Source organism: Carcharhinus amblyrhynchos, chromosome 20 (assembly GCF_965287045.1).
Source record: "Carcharhinus amblyrhynchos chromosome 20, sCarAmb.v2.hapA, whole genome shotgun sequence".
Classification (NCBI taxonomy): Eukaryota; Metazoa; Chordata; class Chondrichthyes; order Carcharhiniformes; family Carcharhinidae; genus Carcharhinus; species Carcharhinus amblyrhynchos.
Genome location: NC_137343.1, coordinates 2,155,579 through 2,175,954, shown reverse-complemented (window position 1 = coordinate 2,175,954; position 20,376 = coordinate 2,155,579). Strand labels below are relative to the sequence as shown.

At 43.2% G+C, this 20,376-nt stretch overlaps 1 protein-coding gene across 9 annotated transcripts in view; it reads right to left on the bottom strand.

Moving 5' to 3' along the window:
* pitpnm2 (phosphatidylinositol transfer protein, membrane-associated 2) overlaps window positions 1-20,376 on the bottom strand; it is a 496,848-nt gene that overhangs the window by 69,527 nt on the left and 406,945 nt on the right. For all 9 annotated transcript variants that reach the window (XM_080207949.1, XM_080207955.1, XM_080207957.1 and 6 more), the window contains 3 exons: window positions 18,151-18,246; window positions 16,157-16,261; window positions 8,857-8,924 (listed from right to left, as the gene is read on the bottom strand). In XM_080207949.1, the coding sequence (XP_080064075.1) occupies window positions 8,857-8,924; window positions 16,157-16,261; window positions 18,151-18,246 (269 nt within the window). The remainder of the gene's footprint in view (window positions 1-8,856; window positions 8,925-16,156; window positions 16,262-18,150; window positions 18,247-20,376) is intronic.

The window sequence follows — 20,376 nt, the reverse complement described above, 5'->3', positions numbered from 1 at the left end:
TCATGAATGGTAATGAAGAAGGGAATGGGTTAATGAACTTTGTAATACTTAAAGATTTGTGCAAAGCGTGGCAAGACTTGTTTTAGCGCCCCTGTAACCTTGTATGCCAGTTGATGTGTTTATGCGAGCTTGTAGCCTTGTATGCTGGCTACACAAACCACAGGTGTCGAGATGCGATAATGGTTAATCACATTAGAGGAACAGAACAGAGACAGTCACAGCCTTGGGATAGCTACGATTACAACGGACTACACAAAGGACAAAACTGCTGAGACAGCAATAACCACATGATGGATGACGAACCATGATAGACATCCTGGAGAACTGCGGATGTGACTAGGGGCAGGAACCGGGATGTATAAAAATTTACTCTTGCTTGTGTTTGGAGAGAAGCCTGGTAAACCGCTTTAGGAACCGAGCTTCTCCCAAAAGCTTTTGTAATAAAACTATCGTACTTTGACTCGTGTCTAGTTCCAGAGGTATTATTTACCGACAACAAATTGGACCCAAAACCCGGGATCTGTTTACGGGTCCAGTTGAATGGTCATGACCAGAGCTCCAGAATAGATCACCGAACTTAAAAGAGTGAGTCAAACTACAGTAGGTGATCATCTGTGATGAGGGAGTGTGTGAGTGAAAGATGTCTGAACTGAACACACACGGACAAGTTGGCATCCGTCTCTAACACCCAGCCTTAGACTGGTTGTTAAGAGGGGTAGCCTCCCCACATGAAGGTCAGGATTTTGAAGTGGATGTAGAGACTGAAGAAAGAGATAGGCCTGGGGTGCAATGTTCAGACGCAAGTGAGAAAGAGATTGAGTGATTGCCGAAGTAGAAGGAAAAGCCGGCTTAAATAGTATAAGCACGGTTCAGAGGGATCTGGTCACCCCTGACAGGTACCACTGGACTCTGATAAGAGCAATCTAGTAGGGGGAGAGTGAGAAGAGAGAATAGAAGACTCCAGGTGATGAGTATAAACTTATCTGTATTATGACAGGATCACAAGGACAGTGGGGACCCCCAGGATCCCTAATAAACAAATATATGACTGAGAGGAAGAAATTCATTAAACAGATGAGAAAAGGCTGGGGGGGGGGGGGGGAGATCCATCCCACCCACTAGACCAACAACGGAAATGGTTGGAAAAGGAAAAACGGACTAAGAAAATTGGAGTTACAAAGAACAAAGTTCTCTTAGTTCACCAATTGGCCGGATTAACTGAACAGGTCTCAGTCTCGGGTATGAAATTGGGCGACGACAAAGCAAAAATCAAAATGTTGGAAGCACACAATAGAGAACTAGAAAAGAGAAACCAAATTTTAGAGGACCCTTGCCTCCCTATGCGCCAGCCATACAAAACGCAGCACCCGTGGAAAACTTCACCGTAGAGTTAAACGCTGAGCTCGATGCAATGATTGAACCATTTAACTGGTTTAAGGCAGAAGTCCAATGAGTCTTGGGCAATACACCAACCAACTGGTCCAGAATTACCAATACTAAACAACAAAGGGGTGAAGGAGCCTCTCAATTTGGAGAGTGACTCTTTAAAGTATACCAAGAAACTGCCTGAACAGATAGAGCCCTTTTATAAGTATTTAAAGACAGGCTGTCATCACCAGCTCACAAAAAGATCTTTAAAATGGGAGTTATTAGTTTCAGGGATTATGATGAATTAGTAGAATGGGCATGCAGAATTAAAGATGGAGCAGATGAAAAACCATACCCACGAATAAAACAGGAAAATGTTAGTGCAAACAGTGGAGGAACTAAACCAAAGAATACATGCCATAATTGTGGAAAGCCAGACCACTTTACCAGAGACTGTAGGGCTCCAAAGGTTGTTGGGCAGGGAAGGGGTTTAGAAGGCAGGCCCGTACCTGCCAAATTTACAGAGGCCACCTGTTGGAGCAAACCCAGATAAGCTAGTCAGGCTTCCCCTGCCATCACAGAAGGGGCAAACTGATGAGGGGCAGTCCCCGCGAGTTGGGTAAGGAGAGTAGAATCTAGGTGTCTGCACTTGTAGGGGGCCGACAATGTGAAATGCTGGTGGACACGGGAGCCTCCATATCTATCACAGACCTACCCTTACCCACAATGAATAAAATGTTCTATGTAAAAGGAATTAATGGACAATAGACCCTTGCCTGCTTAAGCCAAACAATGTGCTCAATTCACAGATACGCCAGTCGGCTGACCTCCAAGCAAGCTGAACAGGTTCGCGGGAAGTTGCGCATGGGCGATATAGCCTATGGTCCATTGTATAATGGTCACACGGGTTATAGTTAAGTGATAAAATGATTCTCTTGCTGCTTCTCATGACCTTGCCCTGTCAGCCACAGAGGGAAAGTATAGATGGAATTGTGTAGACTTGGGGATAAAGCATCTCAAGCATCTCTGTAACGATGACTCTGTCTATTATAATCATCCGACACATGGAATAGGACCCTGTAGGGACCGCTGCTCGGGATTCCTAAACCATACCATATTGCCAACTCTGTTGGAGGGGCGAGGTGAGCGGGGTCTCCCATTCAATGTAACTTGGTGTAACTGAAATTTCCGGTGTTTAGCTGAGGGACCGGAATGGACCTGTGCCCAGCAACAGCATGGGGCTTGGGGGAACGAGAACATCAACATGAGATTTGGCCAATCCAAGAGATCATTGCACCAAACCATTAAAATCGGATCCCCTCACACGAACACTTTCTTACATTTGTCTCTCTTGTATACATTACAGTCAAATTTGAGCAAGTGCTTATGTGAGCAGTATGACTGCATATAGTGGTACCTATTTTGTCTGTGGAAACAATGCTTACCCGTGGCTTCCATGGGATTGGGCAGGATCGTATTATTTAGCATATGTGGTGCCCTATATTCACCATTACACTGACTTACAGGACCATCCCAAGATACACCTGCTCAGGGTTATGCATTAGTGAGATAGCACAGTTCTTCATGCTAGCCTACCCACCTGATGGGATGGCAAAGGCAGCACAAGAACTTATACACACGGCCGCAACCTTAGAGAGAATCGCAAATGAGACTAGAGACAGGTTCGAGGAGGTGAGCACTGCCATCTCTGAGGTATCAGCAGAGGTCATAACTATGCCAACTGTTGCATTACAGAATCGATTCGCATTCAATTATGTGCTAGCCTCCCAAGGAGGGACATGTGCTACAGTTGGCTCCAAATGCTGTACGTATATTCCAGATGCTTTGGAGAATATAACTCGCTTGGCAGATCATATTAAACACGCAGCAAAAATAATACAGGATGAGGGGAAGCAACATCACAATTATAACCCTCCGGGCTGGCTGGGGCAATGGTTCCTGTCATGGGATTCATACCTGATGCATGGATTGACTGTATTAATTGTAATTGTTATTGCTTGCTGCGTTTGTATTATTATTGGCCACCTGTTGTAAAACAGTAACAGCCCGGGTTATACCAGATGCAAGTGTACAGGCAGAGGAGGCAGACCTCCTGACAAAGGAGCTGGGCCCATATGCTGGTAACATTTGGTTCTAAATTGGTCATGGGGCCATGCTTTGGTTTGGCCCCGACCAAAAGGGGAGAATGAAGAAGGGAACGGGTTAATGAGCTTTGTAATACTTAAAGATTTGTGCAAAGCATTGCAAGACTTGCACCCCTGTAACCTTGTATGCCAGTTGATGGGGTTATGCGAACTTGTAGCCTTTATGCTGGCTATATTTATATTTTATAAATATATAAAAAGGAAGAGGCTGACTAGGGTGAACATTGGACCCTTAGAGGATGAGAGGGGGGACTTAGTGGTAGGGGATGGGGAAATGGCTGAGGCCTTGAATAACTTTTTTGTTTCGGTCTTCACGGAGGAGAATGTGAATAGTTTGCCGGGTGTTAGCGATGGAAAGATGGTAGGAGTGGAGGGCCTGAATGACATTATTGTTACTAGAGAGGCAGTGCTCGACAGACTGGAGGGACTGATTGTAGACAAGTCCCCAGGACCGGATGGAATGCATCCGAGGGTTCTGAAAGAAATGGCGGAGGTGGTAGTGGATGCCTTGGTGATTATTTTCCAAACATCGCTGGATTCCAGGGAAGTGCCGGAAGATTGGAAAACGGCTAATGTTACACCGTTGTTTAAGAAGGGTGGCAGGCAAAAGGCAGGGAATTATAGGCCGGTTAGTTTAACGTCTCTTGTAGGTAAAATGTTAGAATCCGTGATCAAGGAGAAAATAGCGAGGCATCTTGAGGAGAATTGTTTGATAGAGCAGACGCAACACTGTTTCGTTAAGGGGAAGTCGTGTCTGACAAATTTATTGGAGTTCTATGAGGATGTGTCTAGGGCGGTGGATAGAGGAGAGCTGGTGGATGTGGTGTTTCTTGATTTTCAGAAGGCGTTTGATAAGGTGCCGCACAAGAGATTATTACAGAAGGTCAGGGGGCATGGAGTTGGGGGTAGGGTGTTAGCGTGGATAGGGAATTGGCTGTCAAATAGGAGGCAGAGAGTGGGGGGGTCAATGGGTGCTATTCGGATTGGCGGTTGGTGACTAGTGGAATGCCCTAGGGGTCGGTGCTGGGGCCTCAGCTATTTACCATTTATATAGATGATCTGGAGGAGGGAACCAAGTGTAAGGTGTCAAAATTTGCTGATGACACCAAGATTGGTGGAACGGCAATTTGTGCAGAGGGTGTAGAAAGTCTGCAGAAGGATCTAGATAGGCTGGGCGAATGGGCCAGGAAATGGCAAATGGAATTTAATGTTGGCAAGTGCGAGGTGGTCCACTTTGGTAGGAATAATGGTAGGAAGGACTATTACTTACGTGGAGAAAAACTGCAGCAGGCGACAGTGCAGAGGGACCTCGGGGTCCTTGTGCATGAGTTGCAAAAACCCAGCTTGCAGGTGCAGCAGGTGGTCAGGAAGGCGAATGGGATGCTGGCCTTCATAGCAAGGGGGATTGAATATAAAAGTAGGGTGGTTTTGCTGCAACGGTACAGGGCACTGGTGAGGCCGCAGCTGGAGTACTGTGTGCAGTTTTGGTCGCCGCACTTACGCAAGGATATTTTGGCCTTGGAGGGAGTGCAGAGGAGGTTTACTAGGCTGATACCGGAGTTGAGGGGGTTGAACTATGAGGAGAGGCTGAATAAACTAGGCTTGTACTCGTTAGAGTTTAGAAGAATGAGGGGAGATCTCATTGAGACGTATAAGATGATGAATGGGATGGATAGGATAGAGGTGGAGAGGCTGTTCCTGCTCAGAAAGGACAGTAGGACTAGAGGGCACAGCCTCAACATAAGGGGGGGGGCAGTTTCGAACGGAGTTGAGGAGGAACTTCTTCATTCAAAGGGTGGTGAATCTCTGGAATTCTCTGCCCGTTGAAGTGCTGGAAGCTGCCTCGCTAAATATATTTAAGACGTGGGTTGATAGGTTTTTGATAGGCAAGGGGATTAAGGGTTATGGGGAGAGGGCGGGAAAGTGGAACTGAGCCATGACAGATCAGCCATGATCTTATTGAATGGCGGGGCAGGCTCAAAGGGCTAGATGGCCTACTCCTGCTCCTATTTCTTATGTTCTTAAGCAAACCGCAGGTGTCGAGATGCGATAATGGCTAATCACATTAGAAGAACAGAACGGAGACAGTCACAGCCTTGGGATAGCTACGATTACAACGGACTACATAAAGCATGAAACTGCTGAGGCAGCAATAACCACATGATGGATGACGAACCACGGCAGACATCCTGGAGAACAGTGGACGTAACTAGGGGACAGGAACCGGGATGTATAAAAATTTATTCTTAATTATGTTCGGGGAGAAGTCTGGTGAACCGCTTTAAGAACTGGGCTTCTCCCAAAAGCTTTTGTAATAAAACTATTGTACTTTGACTCACAACTAGTCTCAGAGGTATTATTTACTGACAACAGTAGTCACAAGAGTGGCCCTTGCATGAGTGTGCTTAATTGAGCAAGGGTCAATGACATCTAAATCAGACAGGGACTGGGGAATGTGGATTGGGAATGGCTATTTGAGGGCAAATCCACGTCAGGCGTGTGGGAGGCTTTTAAAGGCCGGTTGACTGAAGTGTCTCTGCAAAAATGAAGGATAAAAATGGCAGGATTCGGGAACTATGGATGACAATGGTGACAAAAGCAAATTACTGTGGATGCTGGAATCTGAAACCAAGAAAAAATGCTGGAAAATCTCAGCAGGCCTAACAGCATCTCTCTTTACAGTGCTGCCAGACCTGCTGAGATTTTCCAGTAATCTTTTCTTTTGGTTTAAGGGAAATTGTAAGCTTAGTCAAAAGGAAAAAAGACGCATATAACAAGTCTAGGCATCTAAAAACTGAGGAGTTCAGTGAAAGTGAGAAGGAAATTAAATTTGGATTTAAGGAGGCTAAAAAGGGTCATGAAATGTCTTCAGCAAACAGGATCAAGGAGAATCCTAAGGCTTTTTGTGTGCATATTAGGAGCAAGAGGATAGCAAGAGAAAGAGTAGACTCTCTCAAGGACATTGGAGAGAAATTATGCTTGGAACCACAGGAAGTGGATGAAATCCTTAACGAGTACTTTGTACCGGTATTCACCAAGGAGAAGCACTTGACGGATGTTGAGGTCAGGGATAGCTGTGTGAATGTTCTAGAGACTGTTGATATGTCAAAGGAGGAAGTATTATAAACTGCATTAAGGTAGACAAGTCCCTGGGGCCAGATGAGATCCATCCCAAGTTACTGCGGGAGATAAGATAAGAAATAGCTGGGACCTTAACAGGAATCTTCCCATCCTCTTTGAGCATAAGCAAGGTTCCAGAGGACTGGAGAACAGGCAATGGTGCTCCCTTGTTTAAGAAAGGAAACAGGGGTAATCCAACAAATTATAGGCCGGTGAGCCAGACATCAGCAGTGGGGAAGCTTTTGAAGATACCGAGGACAGGATATATGCACGTTTAGAGGCAAATTGACTACTTAGTGACAGGCAGTATGGTTTTGTATGGAGGAGGTCACGTCTCACCAACTTGATTAAGCTTTTTGAAGAAGTGGCGAAAATAATTGATGAGGGAAGGGCTGTGGGTGTAGGTTATACGGACTTCAGTGAGGCGTTTGACAATGTCCCACATTCAGATTGGTACAAAAACTAAAATCACATGGAATTCAGAGTAGGCTGTCGAGATGGATACAGAACTGGCTGTTATAGAAAACAGAGAGTTGCAGTGGAAGGATGTTTTTTGGAATGGAGATTTGTAACCACTGGTTACAAATAAACTAGGATTGTTTTCACTGGAAAGATGAAGGCTAAGGGGAGACCTGAAAGAGGTCTACAAAATTATGAGGGCCAAAAACAGGAGGCTTTTTCCAAAGGTGGAAGTGTCAATTTCAAGGCGGCACAGGTTCAAAGTGAGGCGGGGGGGGGGGGGGGGGGGGGGGGGACTTGAAAGGCGATGTGCGGGTAAGTTTTTCACGCAGAGCGATGGGTGTCTGGAACGCGCTGCCAGAGGAAGTGGAGGAAGCAGGCACATTAGCAACATTCAAGAGGCATCTGTGTGGGTACATAAATAGGGAGGAAAGAGAAAGATATGGACCGAGTAAGGGTAGAAGGTTTTTTTTCTGTTAGTGCATCATGATTGGCACAGGGTTGGAGGGCTGCAAGGCCTGTTCCCACGCCGCACTTTTCTGTGTTCTTGATTCTTCATCTCTGTCTTCAACGGGTGATCCCCTTACTCTGAGATTCTGTGCTCTGGTCCTAGATTCTCCCACATGAGGAAACAACCTCTCAGCATCGACCCTGTCAAACCCCCTGAGATTCCGATATATCTCAATAAGGTCACCTCTCATTCTCCTAAACTCCAATGAGCACAGGCCCAACCTAATCAACCTCTCCTCATAAGAAAATCCCTCCATACTTGGGATCAACCCAGTGAACCTTCTCTGGACTGCCTCCAATGCCACGACATCTTTCCTTAGTAAGGGAATCAAACTGTTCACAGTATTTCAGTGCTAACCAGTGCCTTGTATAGTTATAGCGAGACCTCCTATTTTTATACTCCATTCCCTTTGAGCTACAGGTCAGCTTTCCTTTGCCTTCCTTATTACCTGCTGAACTTGCATACTACCTTTTTGTGGTTTATGCACCAGGGCCCCCAGGTCCCTCTGTGCTGCAGCTTTCCGTAGTTTTTCTCCATTCAAGTAATATTCAGCTCCTTTATTCTTCCTATCAAAGTGCAGAACTTCACATTTTCCTACAGTGCATTATTATAACTTTTCTTCTGTGATTTTTACCAGGCAATCTTCTATTCCAAGATAGAATTCATCAGTCCTGGACAACACAACATTTTTATAGAACACAGGAGAGATGTAGGGTAAAGGTAAAGCTCCTGTTATGCTGTCCTAATGATGCATCTTCATCCCAGCTTTCCAAGAGCATTGGTGCCACACTTTATTTTCCCACATCAGTCATCCTTGTGACTTTATTGAGATTGTCTGATTTCATTTATAATGCCAGATTATATTTGATACCTGAACGCACTCACACATCTTCTCAGAGCTTTTTTCAGGATAAAATGAAGAGAACAAGTTACACACAGTGCACAGAGTAGGGAAAACCTAATATTTCAGAAAACAACATAGATTACTCGATATAAAGTTCGCATAACAGGAAGTAGGACTAAGTTTTCAGTTTACTTGATGCTGCAATGGTTTCTGGCCTAATTATTGCCATAAATGTGAATTGCTATCCTATACTTTCCTGCCAGTTAATCTTTCTCCCAAACATAATGTTTATTATCTTCATTCCTTTCACTCCCAAATACTGATTTCAAAAGAACATAACAATTTACGCTGATATAGCACCTTACATGTAATAAAGTGCCCCAACGTACCTCAATACGGTTGAGCTGCTCTGCAGCGGAAGGAACATAATCTGTCAGCTGTCCTTGAAACAAGTCACCTATGGAAGAAACATGATTCAGTTACAGTACAATCTTTCTTTCAATATGATGGGGAGAGTTTACAGAAACATCAAAGAATTTGATTCAGCATTTTTGATGTCCCCTTATTACAAATATAGTTTTGTTGCTTGCTACATTTTGCATTTATTCATGAAGGCAACTTAATTATTTTATTTATGGAGTCAGCTTTGGCTAATTGATCTTGCTATTGTGCCTTAGTCAGAAATTAGTGGGTTCAAGCCTCCTCCAGAGGCCTGGGATAACCCCATCAAAGGGTCATTTAGAAACAGATGATGGAACGTTCCTGTCTAGCCCGCTGTTTGAGTGATTTTGCTGTATACCCAGTTGCTCCAACAGTGCAACAGTCAGAGCGTGGTGCACTAAACCAAAACATCTTGAATGGCACTTTGGTTAGAACATTCTGGATATACTGAGCTCTTGCATTCAGGCAGGTCACCAAGTCAGGGGACAGAAACCTGAGCTCCTGCAAACAATATAGTGTATAACTGCACCACAGGAAAGTAAGAGAGATCCCAGACAAAGAATGGTTACACAACTCACTGAAGCAGAGTTCTTTAGGACCCCAACTGTCCTATCCAGCCGCCTTTTTTAAAAATTAATTTGCAAATAAAATGCTGACCAACATTTATTACCCATCCCGAGTTGCCCAAGGGCAGTTTACTGTCAACCAAGTTACTGTGGGTCTGGAGTCACAGAGTCATAGAAGTTTACAAACCGGCTCTTTGGCCCAACCTGTCCATGCCGCCCAGTTTTTACCATTAAGCTAATCCCAATTGCCTGTGTCTAGCCCATATCCCTCTATAACTATCTTACTCATCTAACTGTCTAAATGTTCTAAAGACAAAATTTTACCCGCTTCTACTACTACCTCTGGCAGCGTGTTCCAGACACTCACCGACCTGTGTGTGAAAAAATTGCCCCTCTGGACCCTTTTGTATCTCTTCCCTCTCAACTTAAACCTACGCCCTCTAGTTTTAGACTCCCCTATCTTTGGAAAAAGAAATTGACTATCTAACTCTCATTATTTTATAGATCTCTATAAGGTCACCCCTCAGCCTGCTACGCTCTAGGGGTAAAATAAAAGCAGTCTATCCAGCCTCTCCTTATAACTCAATCCATCAAGTCCCGGTAGCATCCTAGTCAATCTTTTCAGCACTCTTTCTAGTTTAATAATATTCTTCCTACAATAGGGTGACCAGAACTGTACACAGTATTCCAAGTGTGGCCGTACTAATGTCTTGTACAACTTCAACAAGACGTCCCAACTCCTGTATTCAATGTTCTGACCAATGAAATCAATCATGCCAAATGCCTTCTTTACCAATCTGTCTGCCTGTGACTCCACTTTCAAAGAACAATGAACTTGTACCCCTAGATCTCTTTGTTCTGTAACTCTCCCCAACGCCCTACCATTAACTGAGTAAGTCCTGCCCCGATTCAATCTACCAAAATGCATCACCTCGCATTCATCTAAATTAAACCCCATCCGCCATTCGTCAGCCCACTGGCCCAATTGGTCAATACCTCATTGCAATCCTAGATAAGCTTCTTCATTGTCTACTATGCCACCAATCTTGGTGCCATCTGAAAACTTACTAACATGCCTCTTAAATTCTTATCCAAATCATTAAAATAAATAATAAGTAACAGTGGACCCGGCACCAATCCCCGAGGCACATCACTGGTAGCAGGGCTCCAGTTTGAAAAATAACCCTCTACAACCACCCTCTGTCTTCTGTCATCAAGCCAATTTTGTATCCAATTGACTACCTCACCCTGGATCCTGTGAAATTTAACCTTTTGCAACAACCTATCATGTAGTATCTTGCCAAAGGCCTTGCTAAAGTCCATGTAGACAACATTGATTGCACTTTACCCCTTCAAAAATCTCAAAATTGAGAGACATGATTTTCCACTCACAAAGCCGTGCTGACTGTCCCTTATCAGGCCTTCCTCTCTAAATGCTTGCAGATCCTGTCTCTCAGAATACCTTTTAATAACTTATCAATACAGACATTAGGCTCACCAGTCTGTAGCTCCCAGGCTTTTCCTTACAGCCCCTCTTAAACAATTTGCCACCCTCCAATCTTCAGGCAGCTGACCTGTGACTATCGATGATTCAAATATCTCTGCTAGGGGACCTGCAATTTCCTCCCTAGCCTCCACAAGGTTCTAGGAATTTACTTACCTTGATGCACTTCCAGCACTTTCTTCTCTGTAATATGTACACTCCTCAAGATATCACTATTTATCTCCCGAAGTTCCTTAACGTCCATATCTTTCTCAACAGTGAATACCAATGAGAAATATACATTTAGGATCTCACCCATCTCTTGTGGATCTCCACACAGATGACCCTGTTCATCCTTAAGAAGCCCTATCTTTCTCCATGGTTACTCTTTTGCCCTTTAAGTACTTGGAGAAGCTCTTTGGATTCTCATCTGCCTTATCTGCCAAAATAATCTCATGTCCCCTTTCTGCCCCCCCCTGCCCTGATTTCTCTCTTAACTCTACTCCAATAACCTCTAAACTCTTCAAATAATCCACTTTATTCCAGCTTCATTTGCATCTCATCTGTGCCTCAATAACCCGAGTCATCCAGGGTTCCCTACTTCTACCAGCCTTACCCTTCACTTTAAGAGGAATGTGCTTACTCTGAATCCTGGTTAACACAATTTTGAAAGCCTCCCACATACCAGGTGTCCCTTTGGCTGCCAATAGGCTGCCCCAATCAACTATTGAAAGTTCCTGTCTAATACTATCAAAATTGCCCTTACCCCAATTTAGAATTTTAACTTTTGGGCCAGATCTATCGTTCTCCATAGCTATCTTAAAATTAATGGAATTCTGATCACTGGTCCCAAAGTGATCCCGCACTAACACTTCTGTCACCTGCCCTTCTTTATTTCCCAAGAGGAAGTCAAGTTTTGCCCTTTCCCTGGTCGGGCCATCCACATACTGAATGAGAAATTCCTCCTGAATACACTCAACAAATTTCTCTTGAAGTAGGGAAAAGCTGAATGCATTTTGTACCTGAAGGGAAAGGGTTAATTGATTTTGTACCTAGAATATGTCACAAACATAACCCTTCATCATGACTGATCTTCTCTAGCTTATACTGTTCCTGGCAGTAATATAAGTTATTTGTTCATGTTTCACATACTTTAACTCTCGTTTTTGTAACAGCTGATAGTTAAATGTGACTGTTATTTTGTAGACTTTGCAAATCTTACCTGTTTGCATTAGTGGGAATCGTTACACAGATGGTAGTTTACGATACCAGCTTTTAACAGGAAGAGTCCTGCTGGGACAGCCGCGATCACACAAGTAACTTCAAAGAAGGGATGCCACTACTGCTGCAGAAGGGTGTCCTGTGTCCTGACTGCAGGACTGTAATTCCTGATTAACTCTGGGGCTGCATCACGACCCAGGAAGGAAGAACTGGAGGTCTGGCAGGAATTGGGACTTCCAATCGTGATTCCTGCTGGAGCTCAGAATGTATAAAAACCTACTTGTGTTTGTGTTCTTTGAGAAGTCTGGTAAGCCTTAATCGGAGCCAGTTTCTCCCCAAAGCTTTGGAATAAAACCCACTCTACCTTGACTCACTAACAGTCTTCGAGGTATTATTTTACCTACAACACTCTTCATCCAAGCCCCTAATACGATGGCTGTCCCAGTCAACATTGGGAAAGTTAAAGTCCCCTACAATTACCACCCTATTTTCCTTGACGTTATCTGTAAATCTCCTTACGTATTTGGGGAGCTGTCGTATAATCCTATCAAAGTGATTTCCCCCTTCTTATTTCTCAGTTCCACCCATATAGACTCAGTGGGCAAACCCTTGGATATAGCCCCTCTCAGTACTGCCATGATGTTCTCCCTAATCAAAAGCATCTCCCCCTCCTCTCTTACAGCCTGTTCCATCTTTCCTATAGCATCTGTATCCTGGAACATTGAGCTGTAAGTCCTCCCCCTCCCCGAGCCATGTTTCAGTAATAGCTACAAATATCCCAGTCCCACATACCCATTCATGCCTTACCCTTCAGACTTCTTGCATTGAAATGAACGCAGTTTAATCCAGACTTCCCTTGCTCTCTGCCTTGCTTTCTCAGACCATCTGTCCTATCCTGTTTTGTACACTCTCCCTGTGTTTTATTTCTCTTAGCCTTTCTGGAGTTCTCCACAGTCTCTGTACTCTATATTGTGGCCCTTTTTCTTCCACTTTTACCCTTACTGTCTTTTGTTTCTATCCCCACTTTACTTCCTGCATCAGTTCCCAACCCCCTGCCACATGTAGGCCAGACCGAGTAAGGACGGCAGATTTCCTTCCCTAAAGGACATTAGTGAACTGGATGGGTTTTCCCAACAATCAACAATGGTTTCATGGTTTAATTCCAAATTTTTTTTTAATTGAATTCAAATTCCACCATCTGCCATAGCAGGATTTGAATCCAGATCCCCAGAACATTATCTGAGTTTCTGGATTAATAATCTAGCAATAATACAACTAGACCATTGCCTTCCCTAACTACATTCTGAATGAAATACTGGCATGGAAACATACAGTCCAGATTGGTTCCAAGTTTAACCTCCTGTTTGTATAGAGCTGGCTAGTCTCTGCTGGCACAAGGGAAGAATGCTAAATTGGTCTTGGCTCAATATACAAGGGTCCAGCCTAGTCTCCACTGTGTTTACAATCCTGGGCAGAAAGCTTATGTGTGTGGGCTTTGGTCTCTGCCATTCAAGGTCAGTACTAAAATATCCAAACCCTGTGAAGAACCACTACTGAGCTGCCAAACACTATAAGAACATAAGAAATAGGAGGAGTAGGCCATCTAGCCCTTCGAGCCTGTTTTGCCATTCAATAAGATCATGGCTGATCTGAAGTGGCTCAGTTCCACTTTCCCGCCTTCTCCCCATAACCCTTAATTCCCTTGCCTACCAAAAACCTATCTACCCGCATCTTAAATATATTTAGCGAGGCAGCCTCCACCACTTCAATGGGCAGAGAATTCCTGAGATTCACCACCCTTTGAATGAAGAAGTTCCTCCTCAACTCCGTTCTAAACTGCCCCCCCTTATCTTGAGGCTGTTCCCTCTAGTCCTGCTATCCTTTCTAAGCAGGAAGAATCTCTCTACGTCCACCCTATCCATCCCCTTCATTATCTTATACATCTCAATAAGATCCCCCCTCATTCTTCTAAACTGCAATGAGTACAATCCCAGTCTATACAGCCTCTCTTCATAGTTCAACCCCCTCAACTCCGGTATCAGCCTAGTAAACCTCCTCTGCACTCCCTCCAAGGCCAAAATATCCTTGCACAAGTGCGGCAACCAAAACTGCACACAGTACTCCAGCTGCGGCCTCACCAGTGCCCTGTACAGTTGCAGCAAGACCTCCCAACTTTTATATTCAATCCCCCTCACTATGAAGGCCAGCGTCCCATTTGCCTTCCTGATCACCTGCTGCACCTGTAGGCTGGGTTTTTGCGACTCATGCACAAGGACCCCCAGGTCCCTCTGCACTGTAGCATGCTGCAGCTTTTCGCCCTGATACATGCCAGCATGTATCCGGTTTTCAGGAGAATGTAAGGAATTTTTAAAAAGTGAAATAAGAATCAGCCCATAGAATACAAAACTGTTCTCCTTAGAATAGGGAAAAGTAATGGGAGCTTTAATAAAGGTGCTACATTGGAGGCTGATTTTTAGGATGGAGCAATTGTTCAGTGAGGAGAGGTTGAGCAGATTGGGTCAATACTCATTGGAGTTTAGAAGAATGTGAGATGACCTTATTGAAACATATTAAACTCTGACAGGTGCTCAGATTGTGTTTCCTTTGATAGAGGAATCTAGAATCAGGGGACAATTTAAAAAAAAAGGTTCCCCTTTATCTATCTTACTTATTACCACCTCAAAGAATTCTAATAAATTTGTCAGGTATTATTCCCCTTCATGAAGCCACACTGACTCTGCTTGAAGATATTATGTATTTCTAAATGTTCTGTTATTACATCCTTCAAAATTGATAACATTTTCCCAATGACAGATGCTAAGATAACTGGCCTACAGTTAGTTACCTGTAACTATTTTAGAGTAGGCAGTGATATTGTCACTGAACCAATAATCCAGAGACCCGTGGCAAATTCACGGGACCCAGGTTCAAATCCCACCATGGCAGATGGTGAAATTTGAAATCAATAAAAATCTGTAGTGATAAGTCTCATGATGACCATGAAACCACTGGCAATTGTTGTAAAAACCCATCTGGTTCACTAACGTCCTTTAGGGAAGGAAATCTGCCATCCTTATCTGGTCTGGCCTACATGTGACTCCACAGCAATGTGGTTGACTCTCAAATGCTTTCTGAAATGGAGGGCAGTGAATGCTGGGCTCAGCCAGTGACACTCACATCCTGTAAGTCAATTACAAAAAACACCCTGCTTTTTTTTCCCTCCCTTTTTGAATAAGGGTGGCAGATTACTTATTTCTAATCCTCTGTGACTTTTCTTAAATTTAAGGATTCATGGAAGATTACTTACTATTACTACTGCAGCTACTGCTTTTAGTATGCTAAGAATCAACTCATCAGCCTTCAGCTCCATCAGTTTCCCTGGGACTTTGTCTCGGTGAATTTTAGCATTTTTGGAATGGTATTAGTGTCTTTCACCATGAAGACTGGCACAAAGTATTTATTTAGCTTTCCCTGCCATTTACTGGTGCCCCATTCTGATTTCCCCAGCCTCATTCTCTAAAGGTGCCTATGTTCACTTTGGCTTTTTTTTACATTTAAATAAGATCTGACCGAATGGCCTATTCCTGCTTCTAACGGGATATTCTGAGTTCTAAATTTAGAGGCTTCTCAAGAGAGATTTGGAGAAACTGTTCACTCGATGCAGGAAGGCTGGTAATTAGGACAGAAATTTAAGATTGTAGGTTTAAAATTCTGGACAGGAAGGCAAGGTGAGGGAAAGAGTTAGGACTCTTTTTGTAAATGGAATGGATCTGGATTGCACTTACTGAGTGGGAAATTGACTCAATAATAATTTTCAAAAGAAAGTTGAATAAATATTTGAAAGAGAGAAATGATCAGCGATATGGGGAAATAGTGGAGGAAAATGGACGAATGCTCTTAAAATTCAAACATCACAGAAATTAAATGCTGAAAAGTGTCTAAAGCTTTTCCGTAACTTTGTGAACAAATGGAGCTTACTCTGGCCTTCTGTTTCACCACTTGCTTCAATTTTATCAATAAGATCATTAGAATTCCATTTTGTGATTTCTTGAGGGAAGATCTCCTCATTGTCTGAAAAATCTTCTGTGGGATGAAAGCAAGCATATGAGGACAAAGTCGGAATTATTCTGACACATCTTAAGGCAAAGTGATTCTTTGGATGTGAACATAAAGAGGAATCAAAAACCATTTAACCGCTACGTAGAATATCCACATGCAATTACAGGAAGGAGGAACATGAGGCCATTAGTCCTCAATCTGTTATGCAATGCAGCTCCTCTGCACTACTCTCCTCAGTAAGTCAGCTGGTCAGGTCTAGCTATGATTTTCCAGCTCGTCCTTCTATCCATTTTTATAAATTGGCACCCCATTCACTGTCCACACACTCTCTTGGTAAACTTCCCATATTCAGTGATAGAAACTGCTCTGGACAACGTAAATAAATTACAGGAAATAATTAATAATTCAGAGGGTGAAGGTAGTCTGTCAAGACCCACAATTAAATTATAGATATCAAAAGGTCAAGTTTACATTCGCTGAAGACTATGGATACAGGTAGAGCATTTTGCTATAAATTGCAGAGTTCAGCTGGGAGCACAGACAACACAGGTTGGTCAACACAGCTAGCAATGTGTACCCAGTATAGCAGAGTCCTTGGCAGATCACGTGTACCCTAGATTTCAACAAAAAAAATGCAGTTAACTGTGCACTACTTGACAAGTAATGAGCGAGTTATTCAGGGAAGTTATGGTAATTTAGGAGTAAAGTAATTTAAATCAATTGCGTATCATCCAGAATCATAGGGAGTGTTAGAGTATCAAACTTTAAAGACCACGTTGGGGGTCTATAGTCAGGGTTATTCAAAGGATTGGGATAAAGGAATTGCATTTGTACCTTTTGCAATTAGAGATGCAGCTACCGAATCAATTAAATTCAGTCCATTTGAATTGATTTCTGGGCGTGAGGGAAGAAGACCACTTAAATTGATAAAGGAGAAATTGTTGAGTCAGTGTTCTGAGACTACATTGCTGGACTGTGTGTCAAACTTTAGGGGGAGATTAACTAGGGCCGGTGAGCTGGCTAAACAACATTTAAAAGGGATACAGCATGTGATGAAAAAAACTTTTTTTTTTATTCATTTGTAGGACATGGACATCGCTGGCTGGCCAGCATTTATTGCCCATGCCAGTTGCCCTTGAGAAAGTGGTAGTAAGCTGTCTTGTTGAAACAGTGCAGTCCACATGCTGTGGGTTGACATTGCCATCAGGGAGGGAATTCACGGGGCAGAATTTTCCTGCTCCAAGGATGGAAATTCCCACCTGAGGTCAACGGACATTTTCGTGATCTGCCAAGTTTTCAGTCCTGCCTGCCATGATTCCTGTGGCAGACGGGGCAGGAAAATTCTGCCCCAGAATTTTGATTCAGCAACTGCAAAGGAACGGCAATATATTTCCAAGTCAGGATGGTGAGTGGCTTGGACGGGAACTTGCAGGTGTGGATAAGAGATCAAAGTATTACCAGTGCAGGGTAACCCATTAAAAGTAAGGTTTAGTGGGCCTTATCAAATTGAAAAGAAATTCAGTTAGATGAAGTTATTTCATAAGAATGCCAGGTAGAAGGAAGACTCAGAGCGTGCCATGTTAACATGAAAAACAGTGAACGACTAGTATAGGTGGATACAATGGTATTTAACTCATTCAGTGTTATGTGGCACTCCTTCATAGAATTAACTATTTAGAAATTTCAAACAGGTTATCCTTCATTAGTCACTTCTCTAGATCCAGACCATTACTGACCAGGTGCCAAGGCATTACAAACCAGTCAGCAATGAAATATACATATACTATATCCAAAATCCAGGAGGTAGACCTGGGTCTAGATGCTAAATGCCGATTTGGACTGGTAACTGGGACACCTGCACTAGTAACCACTGCTGATACAGAAACCTTTTCCTTAGCACTGGAATTGTGTACCTTGTGCATCGAAGAATTCATCATCTGAACTCTCATCAGAATCTCGAGCAATACTCTGCATTCGCCAGTCTGCTATATTGTGACGTGAAGGACTGGCTGAGAAACAAAGAAACATTTGTTAGAGGACAACATACTGATATCAGTATGCTGCAGAAATAACAACTGCTGGAAAGCGGCATAATAAATAAAGTCATGTTGTAGCCAGGTCACCTGCACCTCTACGTTACACATATCCAAGAACTCGGAAAAAATACAAATAATATTCTACATACTGAAGTACTAGAAATGCAATGTTTGTTCTGTTCCATGAGGAATAGGGGAAGAGTATTTAGGTTGTTCAATTTTTCAGTTTATGGTTATAATTCCTCAAAGTATCTGCATGATGAAAGATTTACAACATATGTACTAAAGCAAAGGTCACAGGAGCCTGTGTACATAAACTAGCAATCAGAACCCATTTATCTAGTACCTTGCTGTTATAATTAGTTCATTTACAGGGATGGCTGCTTTGTGTTTAGATTAACATGCTCAAATACACAGATGTAATTTGGTATTTCAGCCACCTGATCCTGTTGCCAGGGTGACTCTTGATCATGTGATGGTTCAATTAGCCAAGAGTTTCCCGTCTATTTGAAGAACATAGGATGAATGCTGAGAGATTGCTTCCATTGGTCACGGAATTCAAAACATGGGGTCATGGTCTCAGGACAAACAACCAACCAATTGTTTAGGTCTGAGATGAAAAATTCTTTAGCTCTAAGGTGTGAATCTTTATAATCCTCTACACCAGAGAGCAGTGGATGCTCTATCATTTAAGCCAATTTTTGGTCTCACAGGGAATTAAGGATATGGGGAGTGGGTAGGAGAATGGTATTGAAGCCTGTGGCCAGCCTTGATCATACTGAATGAGGAACAGAATTGATGCCCATGTGGTCTACTCCTGCTCCAATTTGTATAATCTTATATAAAAAGTCACTAACTATTTCCGCTGACATAATAGTGAATTTCATACAACAATGCTCACGATAAACCAAAATTCAGCACTCAACTCTGCATGAGCCCAAATTGTCTCAGCTTGCAGACTGTGCTGATAAATCAGAGCAGAGTTAGACCATACAAGAGCAGAATTCACAAGAGCACAGAGATGGCCATCATTTGACATTGAGATCTCCCTGCAAAAGGATGTGCAAAACCTGTGAATAAGGCTGCAGCTGTGAGAAAATTAAGTGTTGTGAATCAGAGACAGTGAAGTTGACACAGCAAGTGGAGAACCGTGGGGTGACGTAAGACGACAACCATCATTAAGGCATGAGAAATGGCATCGAGTTTGTCCACCATTATGAAACACAAAGCAAACCCCGAAGAAGAGTTTGACAAGCCATCTTTCTCTTCAGCAAGGAAGAGCTTGAGAGCTGCTGCCAATGCTGGCGTTGAAGATGTTTGGCTAATACGGATCAAGGCAATCTGCTCAGGGAAAATTCCCATCTCCAGTCCAATCCTGTAAGAAAGGGAAGTGGCCCTGGCAAAGATGCTGGACCACTCCCAGCTTTAACACGCATTAAACTAAACTGTTTTAATCTCTTTTGCCAGACAACTCTATGATGTTTAAGTGTGAAACATGGAATGGTGTAAAGTGGGGCAAGCAGCGTGTCACTGCTATGGACAGCAGTAAAAAGTTGCTGCATTTTTGTAATTGGGAAGTCCAAAAGTCAATTGCTTCATGACTGTCAAGACATGCAGCACGAGACTAAGAACACTACCTTCAGCAATTTTAAGGCATGGATTAGGACAAAACATATCAATGAAAAAAGAAGTGCCATCATTACAGACAACTGCCCCACGCACACCTACATCACTGGCTTCAAGAGCATCAAGCTGATGTTCTTCCTCGCCAACACTACAGCCAAGCTCCAGTCAATGATTGGGGGTGATGAGGAAGCTGGAAACCAAACCCACAATTGACGACAGCTTCTCTCTCAGGTTAATGATTCTTGGAGCCATGTTCATGATGATGATGATGATGTGGAAAATGCTGACAGGAGCCATAATTACCAAATACTTTTGCCACACTGAGTTCAAACAGGTTATGGTTACACAAGGTTTCAAAAACGCAAAGGAGGAAGGTGAGGCCAACTAACCCAATGATGAGGCTTTTCCTACTTGCCTGCGGGAGGCTAGCAGGAACTTCCTTGGAAACTTACACAGAAGTGAATAATGCTGTGCAGT